Below are 23672 nucleotides of genomic sequence, written 5' to 3'. Positions count from 1 at the left end.
GTCATGAAAGCAAAAATTATGAATTTAAAAAAATACATTTGTTGGCAGCCGGCTGTCAGGCTCTGTCTTAAATCCTATTTCCTGTCCTTTTCCAAGGTGGCTTGAATGGAGGACCAGTTTACTTGCATGGAACTGGGTTTTCCCCAGGGAAGACTTTGGTCACAATTTGCGGCACCAGCTGTGAACTCTTGGGCAACATGACAGTGACTGAGCTGAGCTGCCTTGCCCCACGCCCACGAGGTCAGTTAAAACTCAAGAACTGTCATTGTGTTAAAAATATCCCCTAAAATCTTGACCCAAAAGGGGGAATCCTGGTGTATCTCATCCCAAGGGAACAGAGAGCAGCATTGGAGACAGGAGAGGAATTAACACAGCATTGATAAAGGTTGGACTTGATGATGTTGGAGGTCTTTTCCAACCGTAAGGATTCCATGATTCTATGACTTCTGGTTTTCGAACTCAGTCTGAAGACAGATGGTGTCAGGGTGTGTTTTTGTGTCAGTGGCCATGGATGTTGGACGAGATCCACGGTGTGCTTGTAGCCACACTTGCACAACATCAACATTTCCTCACAGCAGTTATTCCTTGGCAGAGCTGCCCCACATAAAATACATATATGGGCTGCAGGGTTGGGTACCCAAGCACCTCTTAGACATCATGACCATCTTAATGAATTAAACTCCCTTAAATGCTTTTTCTTCTGAGGAAACGGTCTCAAGTTGCACCAGGGAAGTTTCAGTTCATATATTAGAAAAATTTTTTCACATAAAGTGTTTTCAAGCATTGGAAAACAGTGCCCAAGGAAGTGGTGGAGTCATCATCCTTGGAAGAACTAAACAATTGTGTGGATGTAACATTTGAGGAATGGCTTAGTGGTGAACATGGCACTGGTGAGATGATGGTTGGACATGGTGATCTTAAAGGTCTTTTCCAGCTTCAACAATTCTTTGATTCTGTGGCCTCACACATTTTGTGTTTTGGCTGCATGGTGGGATGGCCTCAGTGGGGTAAAGATGTGGAAGGAAAAGGCTGAATGACTGGAAGGGTGAACGAATGATGTACCAGGGCCAGTTCATACCTTTGGGAAGCTGGAGATGAGGATTTGACTTCCTTGAGAGGAGATGGGATCATCCATCATGACCAGAGCACCTTCCTTAACTGGTAAGAGGCAGCACGGAATGATGATTTCCACATCTCTCAAAGAGGGAAATAACCCTGCCTGAATTTTGGAGTTAACTCTTCAAAATGAGCATTTCCTGGAACAAGATATGTTTCCTCTTTTTCCTACTGAAAGCTCAGAATTAGTCTTCTCAGATCTGAAAAGGCAGGATTTAAGACTTTTAAATCTCATTTGAGCCATGTCCCATTCCGGAAATTCTAAACATGGAGTATTCACCTTGGTGCTTGACTCCTCAGTGGAGTTCCCATCCCTGGAGGTGTCCAAGGAACGACTGCATGTGGAACTCACTGCTCTGGTCTAGGTGACATGATAAGGATTGGTCAAAGGTTGGACTCTGCAATCGTGGAGATCTTTTCCAACCTAGATGATGCCGTGATTCAGGGATTCCAACACTCAGAAGTTTAACATTTCAGTCCCTTCATAGCTCTGAAGTCAGAGAACATGTGGAGGTCTGTAGAAATATTTGCTGTTCTGAGGCTGTCCAGACATCCAGTATCCATGTGACCAGAGATCCATTACCTCTTATCTTTTGTGGACTTGAAAGAAAGGTGGCAAGTGAGAGTGTCCATCAGGGTAAATTTCCATGGGTTTGTTCAAAGATGTGTGGAATATCCATCCTCCAAAATAGAAGTTGAATGAATTATTTGCCAAGAAACCACTCTAATGTGAAATCTGACATTCTTTTGAACAAGGACTGGGATAAGAGGCATCCAGGTGTTCTCTTCAGCCTCACTTATTCCCAAATTCTGAATTTACTCCTGCCATTTTGAACAGTTCCTTTCATAGAATCCCAGAAAGAGTTTGGTTGGAAGGAACCTTAAAGGCCTTCTGGTTCCAATCCCCCTGCCAAGAGGAATACTAAGAAAAATGGAAGGGAAAAAAAAAAAGGGCTTTTAAACCCAACCACAAGCACTCAAAAAGAGACACCAAGAGGACATAAAGGCCCAGGCACAGTCCACAATACTGCTTGTTGTTTTAAATAGAAAAAGACATGGTGCTGGAAAAAAATAAAGCACAAAACGGGGCACCCTGGTAACTGCAGAGAGAATAGCATACTAAAATTTAATCACATTGATTCAAGCTGTGTCCAGAACTCACTGAGTGGTTGGTGGCAGAGGGAGCCTGGGGAAAACAATTTTACAGGCAGGACCACGATGCTTGTTCCTGTCACTAGATGTCAGCAAGTGAATGCTGATTGCTGGTTCTGTGTCTGGAGAGGAAATTCAAAGGAAGCGTTGCCTCACCCTCTCTCTCCTGCCTTGGGTTTTGCAGCCTTTCCAGTTTCACCAGTCCAGTTGCAAAATATTTGTTAATTAAATATTTACAAGCAAATATCTTTTTTTTTTCCCCTTGCCTTAAAAAGACAAAAATCCTTTTCAGGCTGGTCAAATCTGTGTTTGTCAGGCTATTTGTGCTCCCTGAGACTGTTGTATTTCAGCCTGTGCACGTCTACATCTGGCATGGGTGAATCTGTATATAGAGTAAGATGCCTTCCAGATACTCTTCCACTTAATGCTTAATATTTAAGGACTTTTTTTTTTTTAATATTTAAGGATTTAACCCTGCCCCTCACCATGCTTAGGGCATGAATGGATGGTTTAAGTGCAGTTAGTCCAGTCTCACTTCATGGTTTACATCGTGCTGTTTGCCTGGGGAATTTTGCCACTTGGCGCTAGCACATCCAGTGTTCAGACCCTTCTTGCACTGCCTCATCCACATGGGAGAGGTGGTAAAGAAACTCCAGGGATGTAGGACTGTGAAGGAATGGAAAGGGGAGGTCTGTGGTGCCCCAGGGCCCCTCAGTGTTGTGTCCAGGTTGGATGCTTGTCTGACCTTTCCCAGCTCTGCTCTCAGAACTGGCTGATGTGAAGAGTTTAAGCTGCATTTCTTCTGTTACTGAGGGCTGTGAAGCAGAACTCCCTCTCCTCTGGCACTGGGGGATGTCAGGTGGCAGTGGCTGCCCTGGGATCTCAATGCTGGGTCATGTTGTGTCTGGCTTGCTTGAGATTAGAGATGTCCACGTGGGAATCCCCAACTGGTCCGTGTAACTCTCTCATGTGATCCAATCCGTAGGGCAAGGCTCTGCAGGTAGGAAATGTGACATCTTTCCCTTTGAGCAAGAAGTTTTCTAAGAGATTAGGAGCTGCCAGGCTCAGCAGGATCCATCCATAAGCCTTCCTCACTGGGATTTCCTTAGGAATGGGTGTTGAGCCGGGTCGCAGCGAGGTTTTGGTTTGATCACTGGCAGGAGCATGTTACTGAGACCTGCTCACTCCAGAGCACAAGGAATGGGAATGCAGGACTAGACTCTTTCATGGAAACTGTTGTCTTTTGCAAGATGCAGAAAAATCAATTCGGAACATAGCTAAAATTGATTTTCAGCCTTAAAGCTTAAAAAAAATTAAGAAAATTAAACAAAATTAACAAAACCCCAGTGCCTTCAAGGAAAAACAAAACCAAATGTAAAAAGCCCAAACTTGACCCATGAGTCTTTAAATGTAAAGATATAAGTGGCTTGATTACCATGCCTGGAAGGGTTCAAAAGCTGTGTAGCTGTGGCACTGGAGGACATGATTTAGTGGTGGGTTTGGCAGTGCTGGGGGAATGGTTGGGCCCAGTCTTAGGGCTTTTACAACCAAAATTAGTCTATGATCCTGAAAGCCCTCCCCTTCTCTCGTTCTTGCTTTGTTGCTTGTGCCACTGCACGAGTGAAAATGCAGCTGTAGATTCTCTTCAACTCAGGTTAAATTTACAGAACATGTAGTTAATGTCTGTGGGACTGAGTTGGTCTCCTGTGAAAGATGGGAAAACTGGCAGGAAGCTTGAGGCAGATGAGAAAAGAAGTGATTATTCCTCTCAGGTGATATTAGTGTAGGTACCATAAATAATTTTGCAGCAAGCCAGTCCCAGAGATTTTATGTTTGACATAAAGGTGAGGGTAAGGAAAACACTTTTTAAAGGAGATCCATCAGAGTAAAAGCAGAGCGTGATTTGCCTGGTTGCATGAGCATGCTTGGAATAACAGGTCTGACTTTAGGGTTGTGATGTTAACAGTTCTTTGTTAGTGAGTCCTGGACCTGCCATTAACTAGACTCCACGGGTAAAAGTGGATGTTTAGGGAGGAGAATGTAGATTAGAGGCTAGAAATGTGACTGGTTTAAAGGGATGAGAGATGTGGTTTGGTGGGGCTCTTTGAATGGGGCAAGAGGAGACAGAGGAATGAGTTTTGGTTGTAACAAGGAGGTTCACTGAGCCAGGACAACGGGGAATAGAGCCAGGGAAATGTGGGGATTTGCATGAGCAAATGCAGAAGATATGAAGGGAGCCTGCTGTGGTGGTGGGGCAGTTGAGACCTCAGTAGAAGCCAGGGCCTCTGGTGTTCATTGTGGACACCGAACCAAAGGATTCAAATGGTCCCTTCTGCCTTTCAAATCCAGAAATGAAGTTAAGAGAGGGGAATAAAGCATATTGATTACATGGCAGGAGTGTTCTGACAGTGAGATCTATCAGGCAGGGAATAGATGCTTGAAAGTCACCTCTTGGGACTTCTGAAACCTGGCTGTGTGAAATGAATGTCTCACAGGGAGCAATTCTTCATAGGCGGAGGTGGGACTTGATGACCTTAACAGGTCTCTTTTTCCTCTCCCTTTTATTAACTTATTTTTTTTTAATTCTTTGTCTTCCCCGCTAAGCACATGTTGATGTTGTGCTCCACAGTCTGTTTTGTGAGGGGTGGCTGACTGGGGATGTGAGATTTGGCACTGAGACTCCTTGGGCAGTTCTTCAATCAACCCCCAGCTGCCCTTGGAGCCTCCTGGAGGTTTTAGCCTCATCACATGTCCAGCAGTTGTTATTAAACAGTGACCCAGAACAAAGCCTTTGTGCTGAGCATCCCAGGATCCTGGATTAAGCCAGGGTATCCCTCAAAGCCAGGGCTGGGGGTAGTCAGTCCCTAAGCCATTACCACCATGCAGAGATTTGGCTGCCATAGTGTCTGATCTCAAAAGAGAAGCTGTAATGAGTTGAGTGCATTCATCCCAGCCATGGGATTGCAGGTTTGATCTTTATAGGGAGTATAAAGCCTAAAGCAGCTTCATTCTGGGGTTTGAACACTAACCAATTAAGCAGGGAGAAGAACTGTGTCCCAGAACAAGCAGAATATCCTTTTAGGATGTGCCAAAAGTGTGTTGAAATCTTTAGTTGAAATTTTTTGCTGCTGTTATGGTAGGAAATAATGGCACCAATAATACCAAGGGCTGTTTGTATTTCATGGTCAGAGGAACGGGAAGGGAAAGGACAAGACTTCCTCCTAAATAAATAAAGATATTAAAACCTCTGGGAGGAGGGAAATATGAGGACCTTGGAAAGCCCCAAGGAAGGAATGGGAAAAGAACATCATGTCTTAGAGTGATATCTCCATCTGATGGACAGGAGCTGTGTGGTGTGGAGATGAGATTTTTCCCTCCTTCTACCTGAGACAAAGCAATTCTAAGTTTGATTCTGGGGTCTGCAGATTAAGTAGAGTCTGCTTGGATTTTGCTTCCACTGATCTCTTTGCAATCCTTTGTAGCCATGTTCTAAAACTTAGGTTTTATAAATTAATACCTTTGTTTGCCTGGTTTGAGTTAAAAATTATTTCAGCTGTTGGTAGGATACAGGGACTCATGTTCCTACAGGCATGATAACATTGGGATGAGGGCACTGGAGCACAGCAGAAACGCCCAATTTCCACATTTTGGGTTTTTTTAAAGAGTGCCAGACTGTTCTTGTGCTGAGCTCTCAGGGCTGTGTGGGAAACACCTTCTGGTGACCTACATGAGCAAGGCAAGTTCTTTGGCAGTAGCAAAATGTCGAGGAAAAGAGTTACATCCAGAGATTCTATGAGTAGTTTCCAACATTCATCCCAAAATAGACTTCAACATTTTCCACATACGGTTGAATGTGGAAATGTTCTTTTCAAGACCACAAAAGAAAACCAAAGCCTTCGTGTAATGAATTGGGTTCTGCTGCAGGTTGTTGCAAACACATGATCTTTGCAGCATTTCGTCCTCTTGAATGCTATTTATTTGTCAAAACACAGATATTTAGTGCTGCTTAAGATGCCCTTGGAATGTCAGGAAAGACATAAGGCTTTTGTGGGAGCCATAGAATACCTGAGGTAGCTGTAGACAGAATTTTTGGACAATAAAAACAAAATATAGCCATCATTCTTTTCAGCTTCCCTGCCTCTTACCTGTCTTAGATGTAGGTCTTCAAGGCAGGGATTGTGTTTGGCTCTGTCTGGATACCAAGCATAAAATTGCCACTGGATTTGGGGAAGGAAAGGGATTAAGCAAATTGCAAAATTTGTGAGCGTGTGGTAAATTTATTTTCTCATTCTAAAACCAGAGAAGAAAAATAGAGGATTGTAAACTCTCTCTCTGAAGTTCAGAGCAGATGGAATGATAGGTTTTAATATTTCAAAAACACCTGAAACATTAAACAGTTATAAACTCTTCAGAAATACCCCATATGAAATAATAATTTTTAGCAAAATGTGCTAAATATTTTAATATAGGAAATAGAGCATTTTCATATTGCTACAATTTCAACCTCCATTTTTTAGAATTGCTTAGGAGACAAGACATTCATTGACCATGACACTTCCCCAGCAAACAAGGTACCTTTGGAAGAAACTGGAACTCACAAAAGCAAATAGGAAAAAACCCTGTCTTGATAAATTCCCATTGATTGGATTTCTGAAGCTTGAGAAATACTCTTGGATGCTAGAGTGCACTCTGTTATACTGTCCACAGACCCTTTAAGGAGTTCATTACAACTATTTGGTTTGTTCAGGATTAATGAATATTGTCCAAAAGTCAGGGTTTTGAGAGAAACAGTTTTAATGTCTGTCATGGTTTAATGCTTAAAGGACTCCTTTTTTAAATTGTTAAACCCAAATATTTCAACTGAATCTGAACTTCAGTGACAGTTCATAATATTGGTGGTTTTTAGCATTTTTTATCTGGATTTAGAATAGGAAAATCTAATTTCTGCTCACAGAATTTCACTGAATCACTAAGGTTGGAAAAAACCTCCAAGACCATTGAGTCCAACCTGTGACCGATCCCCACCTTGTCACCCAGACCAAAGCACTGAGTGCCATGTCCCAGCCTCCCCTGAACACCTCCAGGGTTGGTGACTCCACCACCTCCCAGGGAATTGCGTTCCAGTGCTGAACAACAACAAAAAATAATTCTTCCAGATGTTCACACCACTTGTTCTTTAAATACACCTCAAAACAGCTGCTCCTATTACAATTTTTACCTCATCCATGGAGTCAAACTTGGACCACATCTCAAGTCACACTCAGCTACAAAGCAAGGTGAGAGATCCCAGTTCCCACCAATTGCCCAAGAGCCCTCCAAGTGGAGTCAGTGCTTCCTCTAACCTGTTCCTGGATTTCAAACTTATGATAGATGTTAAGTTGTCACATCTCCTTGGTAAAAGGTTTCTGCCATATTCCTGAACTGTAAACCATGGTCTATCTCTCCCAGAAGAAATGTCCATGCTTGTAGTTAATTCCTTATTTCATCTCCTTCTGGACAGCGCAGTTTGATCCCAAAGACCACCCTGACGCTCAGGGCACAAAGGAGGTTACACCTTGCTCGCACAAAGCAAGCAGGGCTGAAGGAGCTGCATGGAGACCTAATTATCCTCAAAAAGGATGCACCTAAAGAGAGGCTGGGTGCACATCAGGAGTCAAAGGATCATGGAATGGTTTGGCTTGGAAAGGACCTTAAAGTTCATTTAGTTCCATGGGCAGGGACACCTTCTGCGATGACGCCTCTCAGTAGTTAAAATATACTCCGTGTCAGTGGTGTTTAGGCTGCGTTGGGTTATTCTTTTACTCTCTCCTGTCTTGCAGGCCCTTTGGCCATTCTCTGTGGTCTGACACACTTTTCTGCCGACTGCCAAGAGGACAGGGCCACCTTCATTGAATGTGACATCCAAGTCATGGTGGGCACCTCCCAGCAGAGAGGATCTGTGTCCTACCTCTACGTCTGTGGGGACACCCCACCCCAGGGGCATTTTGCTGGACTTTTTGCCAGGTTAGTGCTGTGTCTCTCCAACAGCCAAGTGGGTCCATCCACGAATAACTTCCCCCACATATTATTCCACCATTTGCAGAATTGTCCCCTGCCAAATGATGGACTGAAGGAGCAAATTCCTAATTCTCAATAGAGCAGTTTGGCCTTGAGACCACTAGAGAGCTCCGCTGGGTTGTGGAATTCATTCCTTGTGCCTATCAAAGAATCTCCAGTCCCTCCCCACCCCCGCTTCCCTCCTGCCTTTTTAAAGTGTTTGAGAGACATCAGAAAATCCATCTTGTAAACAGCCTGCTTTGTTCCTTCTTAGGTTTTAATATTTATCTTCTGATCCAAAGCAACATCTGGTGGATGCCAATGGGAAAAAAGATTAGGCATTATGAAAAGCAGAAGTCTTCTTTTTTCTGTTTTTCTCCTTCTTTTTTTTTCTTCTTCTCTTTTTCTTTATTTTTTTTTTTCTGCTTTGTTTTCCTCCAAGCAGTTTCATGAGTAAAAAGTCAGGGAGTAAATTCAGCAGGGTGTGCAAGGGTGCTTGTGCTTTGCAAATCCAAGGCCAGGTTGTCCAGGAGTATAACTGTTGCCTTTGATGGAGCAGTGAGGATTTATTCCTGCAGAGCGCTTACTTCTAGGAGTAAGTGGGATGTCTGAATTAAAGAATAAACACATGAATGATTGAAGGATTTAGTTTGGAAGGGACCTCAAAAGTTATCTTGTTCCACTCCCTGCCATGGGCAGGGACACCTTCCACTATCCCAGGTTGCTCCAAGCCCCGTCCAACCTGGCCTTGGACACTTCCAGGGATGGGGCAGCCACAGCTTTTGTGGGCAACCTGTGTCCCACCAGCCTCACAGGGAAGAATTTCTCCCTAATCTCCCATCTGAATCTCCCCTCCCTCAGTTTGGAGCCATTCCCCCTTGTCCTATCACTCCATACCCATGTGAAAAATTCCTCTCCAGGCTTCTTGTAACCCCCCTTTGGATACTGGAATAAGTTGAACAAAGCCTTCCAGAAGTTATTTAGTAAATAGAGAATTAGAATAACATTGCAAGGCATTCCCCATGGTCTGCTGTACATGGTGGACCCACTCCTGGCTGCTGCATCTTGCCACAGTCCAGGTATTTCAGTGGAGTTGCAGAGGTTTGATCCTCATCGTGACCTGATCCTTACATCATACCTGGTGTTGATTCACCAGAGGGAGCTCTGGATACCCTGAATCGAGGGGGAAAAAACCAGCTGGCATTCACTGTACAAAGACAGCAGGACACGAATTGCACAATTTTAAAAACTTGTTTAAAAATATAAAAAAATAGAAGTTTCCAACTAAAATTAATTTTAAAAAAAAGGTTTACGCAGCTGCAATACCTCTCTGTCAGTCTGTCACACTTCTCCCTCACCAGCTTTTTAATTTGACCTAGATTTCATAAGGTCTGGGTTTTTTAAGAAAATCCTTGTCAGCTTTGAGAAAATCAGTGCTAGGAAGAAAGAAGTTATTTTCCTGTTGAGGAGACAGAGGGCAGAATTCTGCCTTGATCTGTACAACTGGCCGAGTGTCCAAAGCCACACTGCACTGGTAATGTCCTGTAGCATCCCAGGAGATGGGGAGGACAGATCTTTTGGAGAAGACAGAAGTAAGGAGACTTAGAAGGGGGAAAAAAAGTGTAATTAAACTAATTTCATCAGTTCTATTGCTCCCAGAATGACTTGTTTCAAATCAAGAAACTCCTTGGCTTGAAACAAGTCATTCTGGGAGCAATAGGAGAGTCTTGTCTTGTCTGGTTTAACTTTGCTTTGCTTTTCCTCACCTCAGTGTAACCCTCAACCAGAGAACCAACAAACTTGAGAGGGACTGGACAACCCCATATATGTTTCTTTCCTTCTCCTTTTCCCCTGAGTATCAAAATTGTGCTCAGCTCTTCACTGATAAAAAAATGCATCTTCAATGGTATAATACTGCTACTACTACTACCACTGCAAATACTCCTATGATTACTTTTCTTCTTTCTCCTTTTCTTGTTTTTGGCTGCCACTGTGGAGAAAGACATGAAGTCTTTTTACTGACTGTTTGCTTATTGTTTTCACTGTGGTTTTTAGTCCAATTTAATTGTAAGTGCCTCAGAGACAGGGTTTATTATTCCTCCTGGGAGTCTTATCAGGGAGAGATTTCTGAATCAAATCAATCAACTTTTTTTTACCTACTATTTTTGCATTTTCCCCACTTCTTCAATGTCTTTCATATTGTCTTAACTTTTCACCCTTTTGTGCTCATGCTTCTTTTTTAGTTAGAAATTAAAACTTGGGCTGATTTTTTTTTCTAGTGAATTTACTTCTAAAATAGTTCTTGCTAAAGGAAAGTAGGGGCAAAGGTTGTTTGTTTTCAAAAAAGTTTCCTGATTCGAGAAATCTGGGAAGAAATAGAGGGAAAAAAATGAGAGGTTTGAATCATACAAATTAACTTATTTCAGAAGTTCTGAAAACTTTTCCACATTTAAGTTCAGAAAAATATTTAATCCTAGATTGGATTTGCACAAAAGTCTTAGAAAATTTAAATGGTTCCACCAGAAAACAACTAATTTGAGGATTCCTGAAATAATACGTATTGATTGCTTTAATTAATAACAGTAAATAATAACAATAATAAAAATATATATGAATTTGATCTCTGTGCAAATGCCCAAGAATTAAAACATTTGTCCCAGGACTGGGACAAAACTACTGAAGTAATTCCTGGCTTGAGTGTACATTGAATCTCTCCTGTTCTTTCTTACCAATTTTATAGAATCACTGAATAGCTTGGGTTTGAAGGGACCTAAATCTCATCTCATTCCAACCTCCCTGCTGTGGGCAGGGACACCTTCCACCATCCCAGGTTGCTCTAAGCCCCATCCAACCTGACCTTGAACACTTCCAGGGTTGGGGCAGCCATGTGGACAATTTTTTTCAGTGATATAAATAACTCTTTTCCTTATCTAGTCTGTACAACAGCTCATCCTTTATCATCATATTCCTTTGGAGAGTTGCACATTTTGCCATGAACAGCATTTGTATCAAGGTACATTCCTGAATTCCCTGTAATAATTCACATACTTTTCTTGCCTTTCCCTTAAAAACTGCAATTTGTTAACAGATTTCCAGCATCAATGTTTCAGGATGTGGTTACACAAGGACAGAAAGGAACTGGCTCTTGTTACAAGCAGAGCTTATTTACTTTTTACAAAAACTGTGAAAACCACTCAAAGGTCCTTGTATTGACTTGAATGTTTGGCAAATCGTGTCCATGCCCTGCATCCAGCTGACCACCACCCCCTTCTGCCTTTAAAACAGTTGATTATTTAAAAGAAGCAGTTTTTTCTTGGAGCTTTATAAAGAAATACTCTGCAGTCTTGAAAGATAGCCCAGTCCACTGAATTGTTGTACAGGACAAAATCTGTTCTCAAAGTGTTGCTATCAAAAGCAAGCACAGTTCCCCAAGGCCGGCTTTTGATTATTGATACAGCAGAGGGAAATATTCATTTAAATATAAAAATAAAAATTCCCTGTTAAAAGGGTTCAGCAACTTGCAGAAGCCTTTTTTTTTTTTTCTTAGTATTTTTGTGGTCTCTAAGGTGGCTGATTCCTTTAACACTTTAACCCTGAAAAAGGGCAACAAAACAAGCAGCCCCTAAATGCAGGTGAGAGCAGGCCTTTTTTTGTAGAGTGAGCTGCTGCATCCAGCAGGGAAGTTTGAAATCTTCAGGGTCATCAAACTACCCTTGATCATCACCCTCCTGACAAAGCTCTGAGTCCTGGCTTTCCAACTGGGTTAATTTTGGGAGAGCTTTGGGCAAGGGAGGTGCTTCTCCCCCTCTACTCTACTCTCATGAGATCCCACCTGGAACAGTGTCCAGATCTGGGGTCCCCAGCACAGGAAGGACATGGAGCTGTTGGAGCAAGTGCAGAGGAGGCCAGGAAGATGATCAGAGGGATGGAGCAGCTCTGCTGGGCAGAAAAGCTGGGAAAATTGGAAGATTGTTCAGCCTGGAGAAGAGGAGGCTGCAGGGAGACTTTAGAACATCATTCAATGCCTAAAGCAACTCCATGAGAGTTGGAGAGGGATGTGGACAAGGGCATGGAGGGGCAGGACAAGGGGGAATGGCTTCACACTGACAGAAGGCAGATTTTTGTTAGTTATTAGGAAGGAATTCTTCCCTAGGAGCGTGATGAGGCCCCGGCACAGGTTTCCCAGAGAAGCTGTGGCTGCCTCCTCCCTGGAAGTGCCCAAGGCCAGGTTGGACGGGGCTTGGAGCAACCTGGGCTAGTGGAAGATGTCCCTGCCCATGGCAGGGGGGTGGAACAAGATGAGCTTTAAGGTCCCTTCCAAACCCAAACCATTTTTTATTCTAACTTAGACACTTTAGCAAATCCTGTTATATGGGATTTCGGCAACCTGAAGGCCTCTTAGAATGCTGATCCTGCCTATTTGATCCCCTGTTTTGTTGAGTAAATCATGCTATGAACTCTGTCCTTTCTTAGCTATTCAGAAAAGCTGTGTGATTTCTGAGCTATGTTGGTGTTGCTTTAGATCCTCTCCTTTCTTCTCACCTTCCTACAAGTTGCTGGTGTGAGTCTGGTGATGGGGTGGGGAGGAGAGGAAGAAGTAACAATGGCCAAGAGTCACAGAATCAACTAGGTTGGAAAATACTTCTGGGATCAAGTCCAGCCGTTAACCCTGCACCACACCTTGCTCACCACTAAACCATATGTTGAATCCTATAACTCCCCACAATGAAACACTACCAAAATCAGCAACTGTCAGCAGCAAAACCAAGGGAAAAAATGTTTCTCCCCCCAACCTTTTCCATTACTTCTTCCCCCTATGCAAGGGGAGGCTTTAGAGCAAATGTCTGCTGGTATAACTGGCACATATATCGAATCTGCTTAGTCTGGGCTGTTAAGTAAGTTTAATTAATTTACTAAGTTAATGTTCCAATGTTAGCAACAAAGCATCATTGCAATCAGCTGGGTAGCAGGAATTGGAACCCCTAAATGAGCTCATTTTTTCACAGTTGGAATTAGGGACCAGTTAGCCAGTTGTGTGGTTTTTCCAATTTCTCCCCTTGCCCTAGGGGAGTTGCAAGTTATTCATTCCCCATTGCTAAGTGTGAGTAAGATGGGGAGGGGGGAGACACAAACAAACCCTACTCCTTGTAGGAGTCCATCTTTGCTCCCAACACTGCTGATTCCCTCGCTGCTGTCTGCACTTGTCTGCCTGCCTTGGTCCTAGAATGGCATTTGTTCCTATTTGTGATGGTTTGGGGAAGGAGAAAAGCATCACTGAGAGATATTTACTGCATGTATTTTCATCCTGAGTGTCTGCAGATAAAGGGGGGAAAAACAAATAAACAATAAAAGAATGGAAACAAAATTACAGAAATTTGCAAAGTTTGACAAATGGTGGCCAGGAGTTGCCACAAGCTAATGGCTTGCAATGATTAATAAGAGTAAAAATAATTGCATTTCATTAAGATTGATGACACCCCATTTAACCTCCCTTCTCGTTTCAGCCCTAAAGTGGAAAGAGATGAAGTTCTCATCTATAATAGCTCCTGTAACATTACCATGGAAACTGAGGCAGAGATGGAGTGTGAGGGAGCTAATCAGCCAATTACTGCCAAGATTACTGAGATATGGAAAAACTGGGGCCAGAACACTCAGGTATAATCAAATCTTTTTTACAGACTGATTCAAACAGCTTAAAATTAAATTTGTAATATTGTGTACATTTAAAGGGGGGCAAGAAAAAAAAACAATTTAGGCTGAGCAGCAGCAATATATAATATTAAATGCTTTCCAACTTTGAATAGCAGTTCTAATGCAGCACAGCTGAATTAATGGTTAACTATGGCTAATCATGTATTTTATCAGACATAAATGAGCTTTACCTTATTTTCTGAGCAATGTATATATATTTTTAACACTCTACGCCTTTTTTTTTTTTTTTAAATATAAATTCAATTCTGTTCTAAAAAAGGTTATTTTCAGTTGAGCAGAAATCTTAGCCATGAGGTACAGTTTCAGCTCTCTGGCAGAGACTTAGCATTCAGTGCAGCCCCTATATATTTGATTATTTTATATTTGATTTTTGCTGCTTTTCAGCAGCTGAAGGAAAACGGGACACTGCTATCTGTGTGTATAGCAAGAAAAGAAGACAAATGCCAAGAGTTCATTATGAAAAAACTGTAACTCTGAACCAGTGTAAATTTTAAGACTTTATACCTACAAATGTCATTGCAAACCTGAAATGTCCCTTTAGAGTCCTCACAGTTTTGCAGAATTTTTGGGTGTTTAGCTACCTAAGAAGAAATTTAAAGGGGCTGGATATCTGTTGAACACCAAATATCCCTTTGTTGCTATCCTTTCCTAAAGGAGCAGCTCCTGAGAAGCGGTGGAGACCTCCTGCATACAGGGAAGTGAGTGGGGATAGTTACACACCTGACTTAGGATAAAACCCAAATGCTATTTTTTATCTATTAAATAAAATTTTCACACAGTCTTTTAGCATAGTTTAGGAAAATGAAGTTCATTTGCTCAGCATCAATATTAAAGTTGCCATGGTAATTTTAACTCTATCTGCAAAGAGATTTCCTGTATTTAAGGACTTTAAATTTACTTTGCCACCCCAAAAGTAGGTGCAGTGTCCTGGCAGAGTAATTTTGGTGCATTTCTAGTGTTGAATTCTGTATTTAATTTTATATATCTGATCTATTCTGTATTTAGGAGTCTCTGAATACTTGCAAATCTACCTTACATGAATGTTACTATTGCAGTGGATTATCTTAAATGACAATTCCTTGCTTCTGTTAAGCCTGTCCTTGGTTTGTGAAGGAATGTCAGACGTGGAATGTTGCCAATTAGGGTTCATTTGCTCATCAGCCTTGTTAGTTATGCTACCTAAAACATGCCCATCTAAGGAGAAAAACAACCCCTAAAAATTGCTGGGTGGTGTCTGCAGGAGGCCAACAAAGGCAAGTGCCCAGGCAAGTACCAGATCAAATGATAACTATGCCTTATATTCCTATTTTCCTTCCCAAATGGGATAAGGGCATCTCTAGAGCCCCAGAACCTGGGCAGCAGCTTGGAGAGATGTTCCCCTCTGCTGTCTGTGACCTGGGCACCTCAGGTGTATCACAGATCCTGTAGCCTCAGTGATGACAGGATGACAGGTTGTCTTTTGACTCCGGTGGGAGCAAGAAGAGGAAGAAGCTGTGAGGTTTGTTCCTGTTGTGGTTTTTCTGCTCAGAGTGGAGAAAACCAAGGAAGTCCTAAGTGTCCTGAATGAACAAATTCATTCAGAGCAGGATGGAAACAGCAGCACTTTAGATCTGGGATTTGCTGCTGCCTAATGAACCCAGTGGGCATTCGGAATCATTTTATCCCTCTTCCCAAAACTGGCTTGGGTGAGCAGAGGTGGATGGGTGGGGAGTTCAGATAAATGGCTTCAATTTTGGTCCCTTTCTGGCTGACAGCATCCTGTTAAGATTTACGACCTGGTGCAGCGCATGCATGCTTCACTGTGGAGGTTTAAATCATGTCATGTGAACTGGCCTTACCTTTCCAGTGGGAAAAATGGTCCCCAGGTTCAGCACTAAGCAGTGAAATGCATTAATAGCACCACGTGCCTTAGGATAATGGTGCTATTAGCAGGCAGCACAACTCTGTGTACAAGTAATGGGGCTGCATCTCTTTATAATAACATCTGGCACTTCTCTTGCATGCTCATGCAAAGGATCTCAAAGCATTCCATAAGAAAGGGGCATGATCCTGTTCTCAGCACAGCTGCACTGCTCAGTGGTTTGTTTTCTGCTTCCTCTGCTGCCAGCTGAAGGATGCCTGGGCAAGCTGAGAATTCAGCCCAGCTGGGCGCCGTGGGAGGGTTGGCTCAGAGGTGATAAGATGATGATGATGGAGCAGGATTAGCTCCAGGATGGCACTGGAAGTGAAAAGAGGTAATTCAGAAAGGTTGTCAGAGGCTTATGGCATGGAATGAATGGGCACTGGCAAGAGAGAACAGACTTGGCTGAGAACAGAAAGTAATAAATAAATAAAAAGTAAAATGTTGGTTCTGGGAACCTGAGCCTAAGAGTTACAAACGGTCACAACACCAAACCTGCCAGAGTTCAGGCAGCATTTGGACAACATTCTTAGGTGCAGACAGGTTCTTAGGGTTGTTCTGTGCAGAGCCAGGAGTTGGACTCAATGATCCTTGTGGTTTTGTTGCAACTCAGGATATTTTATGATATGTCCATTTATTCAATGACACAATTTTTAGGGTATTTTTTCATGAGTTGTATTATTTAAACAGCTGCATTTTCTGATAGGTGCCGCAAAATCCATCACTCAATTTTTGTCCTTTCAAATCTGGTCTCTGAGCTGTTGCTTGCATGGATCATAGAATCCTAAATGTTGGAAAAGACCTCCAGGAACATCAGGTGCATGGTTACAGTGTGAGCTGGGCTCAGATCTAAATCTAGAGGACTCACAAAATTTCATGGAGTTTCAAGTTGCTATCTGGAGATCTGTGATTTTCATGGCAGATTTCACGAAATTTCAGTTCAACTTGGATTTTTCCTGGAGTCTGGTCTGTGTCCCCCTCCCCCTCCCTTCCCCCCCAAGAGAACAGTTTTTATGATTTTATTTAGAAACTGATTTAAGCTCTTGCCTCACTTTGTGTTTGAAGTATTTTGCCCTGTGTGACTTAATTAGGTCACAAGAAGGAAGCAGCAGGCCTCTGCCCCACTATTGCATTCAGCATCATTAGTGTTTGTAACTTGCTCTGTTTTTTATCTAAGAAGAGTTGCACAATTATTTTTATTTCAGTATATAATGCAATTTAGCCTACTGAAAAGAGAAGGAGGGGAAAAAAACCCCAGCACTGATTGTATATCCCACAGGACTTAATTAGTTCACAGCTTCAAGAATGCACTGGATAATGGGACGATATGAATTAAATAATAAAAGGGAAAAGAAAAGTTCTAATGCTCACTCAGTACCTGTCCACTTCCACCTTGGTTGCATAATGAGACGTCAGCTCTGGTGACACTGACGAGACGTGCAAAACACCCTGAAAACACAAGGAGAGGATGCTCATGGGAGGATTTGACCAGGCTCGGATGGCTCTGAACCCATTATGCTTAGTGAGCCATCCCATTATTATTCTGGATCACTGGACCAGACCTAATCGTGATGCAAAGATGCTGTTGGAGCAGCGCTTCCCTGCTCCCACTCCCCCTCCTCTGCTGGCCCACGCGGGTGACGGAATGTTCGGCAGAGGGCAGATGCCACGGATTAGGTCAGCCATAGGGAAGCTGAACTGGTATCCCAGCGAATTCCCTGCAACCCAGCCCTCAAGGTTGTCCCTGTTGAGGGACAGGAGGTTAATAAAAAATAACTTGCCAGATAAAAATGTCATCCTGGTTTATGGCTCTGCCTGGGTGTGCTGGATTGCCTTGAGTTTGTTTTTAACAGGGTGTTAAGGGAAGGTCTTGAGATTTAAAGATTTTAGAGTATTGAGGATCTGTGAATTCTTAGCTTGGTGATGGATACAGGGATAACTGCTTTGTTCACTTCTCATGAAAGAAAAAACATACAAAACCCCCACAAAGGCTGTGTCTGAGATATGTACAGTCACCTCAAATATCCTTTCTGTTCAACTTCCACTTAGTGTGATCAGGACTAGCTCTTCAAATCCCTTGGATTCCTCTGCAGACCTTAGAATCATTCCTTTCCTTTTGTTGCCTTCTCCCCCCGTCCCCCCCATTTACCATCTCTCTTGACGCCAAAGTATTTGGACGTGAGGAAAGAAATTACGTGGTTTCAACCATTGGAGATACTCAGTGATTTACAAAGGTGGCAAATCCTAGTCAGCTTTCAGGAAGCATGGAAGAGTCTGTTACTTTATTGCTCACAGCAGGATTGATGACAAGTCATAGAATGGTTTGGGTTGGAAGGGACCTTAAACATCATCTCATTCCAACCCCCCACCATGGGCAGGGACAGCTCTTGATGTTATCCACCTGCGAGGGTTACAAGTGATGGGAAGTGGCTCTGCTCTTTCACCTCATTTTAATGCTGTCCCCATGTTGTGTGGATGTTTGATGGGTGCATGTTTGAGGGTGAAGGGCTCATACTTGGCAGTCCATGAGGAAAATCACTACAGCAGGCTGCGAGTAGTTAGGCAGGGTGGGGATCATAGAGTCACAGAATGGTTCGGGTTGGAACGGACCTTAAAAGGTCATCTAGTCCCAATCCCCCTGCCATGGGCAGGGACACCTTTCACTAAACCAGGTTTCTCCAAGCCCTATCCAACATGGCCTTGAACACTGCCAGGAATGGGGAAGGAACAGAGCAGATTCCAGCTTAACATGGAGTTTGTTTGGAGGGAGTTAATAAAACAGCTGCCCTCTTCTCCACTTGAGGAAGAATTATAATACAATATGATATTTAATTCCTGTGTATCCATTCAGAGAGGACAAAACACCAGAACCCTTTATCTGGCCATGGGCATCACAACTTGCTGAGGTTTGGGAATAGTTTAATTGGATTTATTAGCAAGTATCCTGATAGAACCTGATTTTATGTTGTCTTGGGCTGTGAGTAGGGCTCCTGGGTCCTTTGGCAGTGCAACCAGCCAAAAATAGCCGTGTCACACAGGATGGGACATCAGGAGTAGGACTAGATGAAACTCTTCTATAATATTTTGTGTATATTTTCATAAATGTGCACTTTTAACATCCCAGCAAGCCCACCCTTGCATCTCCAAATTCCCTGTTTTCTTAACCTCTTATCTTGGTCACAGTGCTATTTTCAGAAGGAGGTGGGGAATGCAATAAAACCAACCAGACCCTCACAGAAAAGAAGTGGAACAGTCCATAAAAAACCTAATAAAAATAAACCCACAAAACCAGTCTTGGGGTACGGAGGCTGCTGGAGCAGGGAGGTACCATCTGCAAGGTTGTTAAGATGTAGAGAACCAAGATGGGCTCCCCAGTAACCACAGGCAATGTGAAGAGATAAATGGTTGACCCGAGCCCGTGTCAGGCAAGGATTGATGCCACTATCAGCCCTAGTGCCTTTGCAATGATTTTTTAAAAAATCTCTGATAGAGTGTGTTATCTAGTTACTGGCACGAGGGCAATGGCCTGGAGGCAGCAGGGAGGAGGGGGGAGGAAGAAGGAGGGCAGGAGAGAGAGAGAGAAAGGAAAAAAAGGTCGTTCCAGGAGGACAATCTCTGTTGGACTAAATGAGAAAATAAGGGCCTTGCTCTGGAAGGGGAGGGTAAATAAATAAATAATAGGAAAAAGGGGCTGCTAGGTGTGTGAGGAAAGGATAAGCAAAATTGCTTCTCTTCCTTTCTCTGTTTTTCTTTTTTTCCCCATTCTTTCTTTTTTTTTCCTTTTAATGGGTTCGGCCTTGGGCTGCAATGGGAAATTTAGGAGATGTGCTTGTGGTGTGGTTTTATTTTCCTTTAACTTTTTTGCTTCCTGATGTGAGGTTTAACTCTTTCCTCTCCTGCTGTCAGATCAAAAATGAAAGCTTGAATTATAATTTTATCATTACCCCCCATTGTGAAAAGCCTCTTCTTTTTATTTTCAATCCCACCATCTTTCTAATGTCTCTGAGGAGATTACTTCCTGAACTGTAAGTGGCTTTCCAGGGAACCCTCTTTTCCCCACTGCCCAGAGAGCTGCACTTAGGGATTCATTGGAAACTGCCCCCAGGATATCCTGGGATGGAATGCCATAATCCCTGGGATGGAATGCCAGTCCCTGTAAATCCAAAGCACCTCAAAGCTTTTCCATATGCATTTAAACAAACCTGTGTGAAATCAGAACTGAGCATTGCGTAGTTTAATGAGAGCTGTTTTCCTTCTTCTTCCTCCATTTATCCCTGCTCCCAACCCTTAAGAGAAACAGATTTGGAGTGAAAAGAGCCATTTTGGAAGTGGTCCTCCAGGGAACAGAAAGCAAATCTTTCCCTTCCTGTACAAAGGGAAGGCTCCAATAAGGGTCAGGAGGGTGTGGGGAAGCTGAGTGACTGTGTGCTCATGTCCTCTCCACTTGCTCCCAGGCACTTGCACAGAGTGTTGCTGCCACCTTTCTGTTTAATTATGACAGAGACTCTGATTGACTCCTGTGGCATTCAGGCAGTTTTGGAGGGGGAAGGATTGTCTGTGTTTGAAACCACGGCTTTGGTTCTCCATCTGTGGGACTCTGTCTCACAGAATGGTTTGGGTTGGAAAGGTCTTTAAAGATGTAGATCTTTCCACTAGACTGCGTTGCCCAAAGCCCTGTTCAACCTGGCTTTGTCTCAGTTTGGGGGAAGGGAATGGGAATGTTGGATGCCTGGGACTGTGCTGGGGTGTCCAGCCTTGAGCTCTGGGTGAAGTTGGAGGAAGCCTTGCCCGTTCTCCAGCTGCCCATCTCAAATTTAATGGAAAAAGGGTTGGAGACACACCTATCCCAGGCTTCTTCTGCCTCAGAGCATGGCTTAACATATCTGATGGTCTTGTCCTTTGTGTGGTGTGACATGGGACAAAGATGTGGCCTTTCAGCTCCTTGTGGCACTAACAGAGGACTCTAAATCACCATCTGACTTGCGTGCTCCCCCCAGTCCCAGACAGAGCAGAGCTGGGGGCTGGATGCTCCATATGGTGTTTTCTGTGTACCAGAGGCATTGGCTGACCTACAACCCCTTCCCAAATATTTCTGGGGTCTGGCCCAGCACCCAGCAAGGATTGGGCATGTGGTCACCCTCTATTGAAATTTTGGAGATTTCAGTGGCATAGGCTTGGCCAGAGTGGGATCATGGAAGGGATTCTTGATGTGGTTGGGCAATGGATGTAGCTCTAAAGTTCTAAGTCTGGTGTCTGGCCTGTCCTCTTGCCATGAGGGCAGGATCACGTGTCCCACCCCATCCACAAAAAGTGAGAAGAAGCCTTGGATAAAGTGTGTAGGAGGGGAGCAGAGTTCTGTTTTGCTTCTTTGAAAAAAAGTGGGTCAATCCTGAAGATAACAAAAGACTGAAAAAGCTGGTCTTGTAGAAGACCACTGATAGTGATGGAAAGACAGTCATCTTGTATCATGATTTCTTCTGTGTACAGAGTTTAGAGTAAGGAATGGAGAAAGGACAAACAGTATTTGTTGTTCTCGGGGTTTTTTTAAGTTTAATTTTTTTTCCCTGATTTTGTTACTGTTGGTGCTATCACAACGTCTAGCATAGACTAAAAATGTGAACTGGCTGCACAGGTAGAGGAAAAACAAATCGAAAGTAGGGAGATTTCAGTTCAGAGAGTGTTTATTAAAAATTTAAAAAAATAATTGCTGTAGCAGCAGGGAAAACCAGAGCTCTTTGCCACAATGAATCTACTCGAGGCTTCCCCGTGTCTCTAAGGAAAGGGTTAATTTAATGTGGTTGCCAGTAAAAGCAAGCTGTTTTCATGATGAGCCTGTAATAGCCGGGTGATAGACTGACTTAACAACTGCTCGATAAATGCTGGGTACCATCCCCTGATTGGCAGCTCCCTAAGTGGAAGCCCCTCGTGTCCAATCTGTCCTCGTGAATTGCTGCAGAGCAAAGGACTTCATTAAGGGATCGTAAGGGGACCTCGTAAAAATCAGCAAATAATTACACTGGCGCTGAGGAGGAGCAGAGGGGACTGAGTGCTCTGTGGTCCCCCGTGAAGAAAAGCAGACATGCCAGGGCAGGGAGCATCAGGTGAAGTGGGTGCTATAAACACTTTGCCCTGAACCCTGGGTCTTCTCAATAAAGCTCAGTTTAGCCCCATCTATGGCTTTAACAAAATATTCCCAGTCGGCTCCATGGGTGGTGGAGGGCTGGGAGCTGTTAGCTCATATTCAGTTAAATTTCAAATGTCAGAGCTCGTTAGTGGTGATTTTAGCCAAAGACAGTTTGTGAGGAGCTGGGTAAATTTGAACTTCCTCAAATAAAATTGAGGAAAGAGGTTGCTGTTTTGCTTATTGATTTATTTTCCTGCTTTCACACATCTTCTCTGGGTCTGGGATTCTGATCAAGGGTCAGGCTTGGCTTCACCCACTTAAGGGTTACAGTGCTCCCTCTTTCACATACACCCTCTTGCTCTTTCATTCTCTGATTCACCTTTTTTTTGCAGTTTTTCCTCTTGCCTCAACTTATGTTTGGTGAGTAGAAGGTGCAGTTTTTGCTTTTAGTGTTGAGGAGAGTTTTTCCTTGAGCTCACCAGGAAACCTGTGAGGGCAGGCACAGGAAGGCAACATGGACCATTGTGAGGTAGATTTAGGTTAGATATTAGGGAGAAATCCTTCCCTGTGAGGGTGGTGAGGCCCTGGTACAGGTTGTCCAGAGAAGCTGTGGCTGGCCTCTTCCCTGGAAGTGTCCAAGGCCAGGTTGGATGGGGCTTGGAAAGACCTGAGATAGTGGAAGATGTCCCTTCCTCTGGAAGAGAGTTAGATCTAAGTGGTTTTTAAGGTCCTTTCTCACCAAAACTGTGACTGCATGATTCTCTGAAATGAGTTGGTTCAGAAGAAGTTGGGCAGTTGTTGCTCTGCAGTGCCTTTCTGGGAGCCACTGTGTTAAAAATGTGGCTTCAAAGCTGAGATGGCCCAGACAATGTTGCAGAAATTGAGGTTTATCCATGCTGAAAGGACTGCAGATGCTGGTCACTGGCAGGGCTCCAAGCCAGTGTTCAATTTGAGGTCTGGAAGAGGGAGTTTCTGGATTGTCAGGTACATGAGGGATTTGCATACAGGTATCATGGATAACAATTCTGGGGGAGTTTCTGGATTGTCAGGTACATGAGGGATTTGCATACAGGTATCATGGGTAACAATTCTGGGTGAGTTTCTCCAGGTGGTGATAGCTGGCATTTCCACCTTTACCTACATCCTCATTTGTGTGTGTGCTCTAGGATGGTACCCAACCCTCTCCAAAATGAAATCCACCTTTGGAATATTACTCAGCACACGTCTGCATCCTTTAGCACTTGAATGCATTCAGATACTGGGGTAAGGATGTGCCAGCAGGGATCCTAGAGTAAAAGGACCCTGGATTTTATATCCTGCCAAATAATTAACAGGCAGACAAATGTGTGTGTGGGAGGGCAGAGACTGAAGGCCATGGAGTGCATTATTGCAGGGGATCTGCATTCCCAACAAAGATGAGCTGTTACAGCCCTGTTACAGACAGAGGGATGGCTTTACATCACAAACAACAGCAGTTTGTGCTTTCAACTCAAAGGCTTCTCAGTTCAGAGAGCAGTGTGTTGGTGGAGAGGTTCTCTCTCACGCCAGCCTCTCATCTTGTTGTCTGATTTGAATGAAGTTTGGGTTAAAACCTCTTGAAATGACAAGACTGGTTACTGTCCCATGATGCGT

The 23672-nt window shown here is 43.4% G+C and overlaps 1 protein-coding gene across 1 annotated transcript in view; it reads left to right on the top strand.

Moving 5' to 3' along the window:
* PKHD1 (polycystic kidney and hepatic disease 1 (autosomal recessive)) overlaps positions 1-23672 on the top strand; it is a 237153-nt gene that overhangs the window by 41255 nt on the left and 172226 nt on the right. The window contains exons 33-35 of the mRNA XM_017745072.1: positions 97-240; positions 8088-8271; positions 13809-13959. Coding sequence (XP_017600561.1) covers positions 97-240; positions 8088-8271; positions 13809-13959 — 479 coding nt within the window. The remainder of the gene's footprint in view (positions 1-96; positions 241-8087; positions 8272-13808; positions 13960-23672) is intronic.

This window comes from Corvus brachyrhynchos, unplaced genomic scaffold (assembly GCF_000691975.1).
Source record: "Corvus brachyrhynchos isolate BGI_N302 unplaced genomic scaffold, ASM69197v1 scaffold116, whole genome shotgun sequence".
Lineage (NCBI taxonomy): Eukaryota > Metazoa > Chordata > Aves > Passeriformes > Corvidae > Corvus > Corvus brachyrhynchos.
The sequence above is the reverse complement of the archived record's forward strand: the minus strand, read 5'-3'. Positions and strand labels throughout refer to the sequence as shown.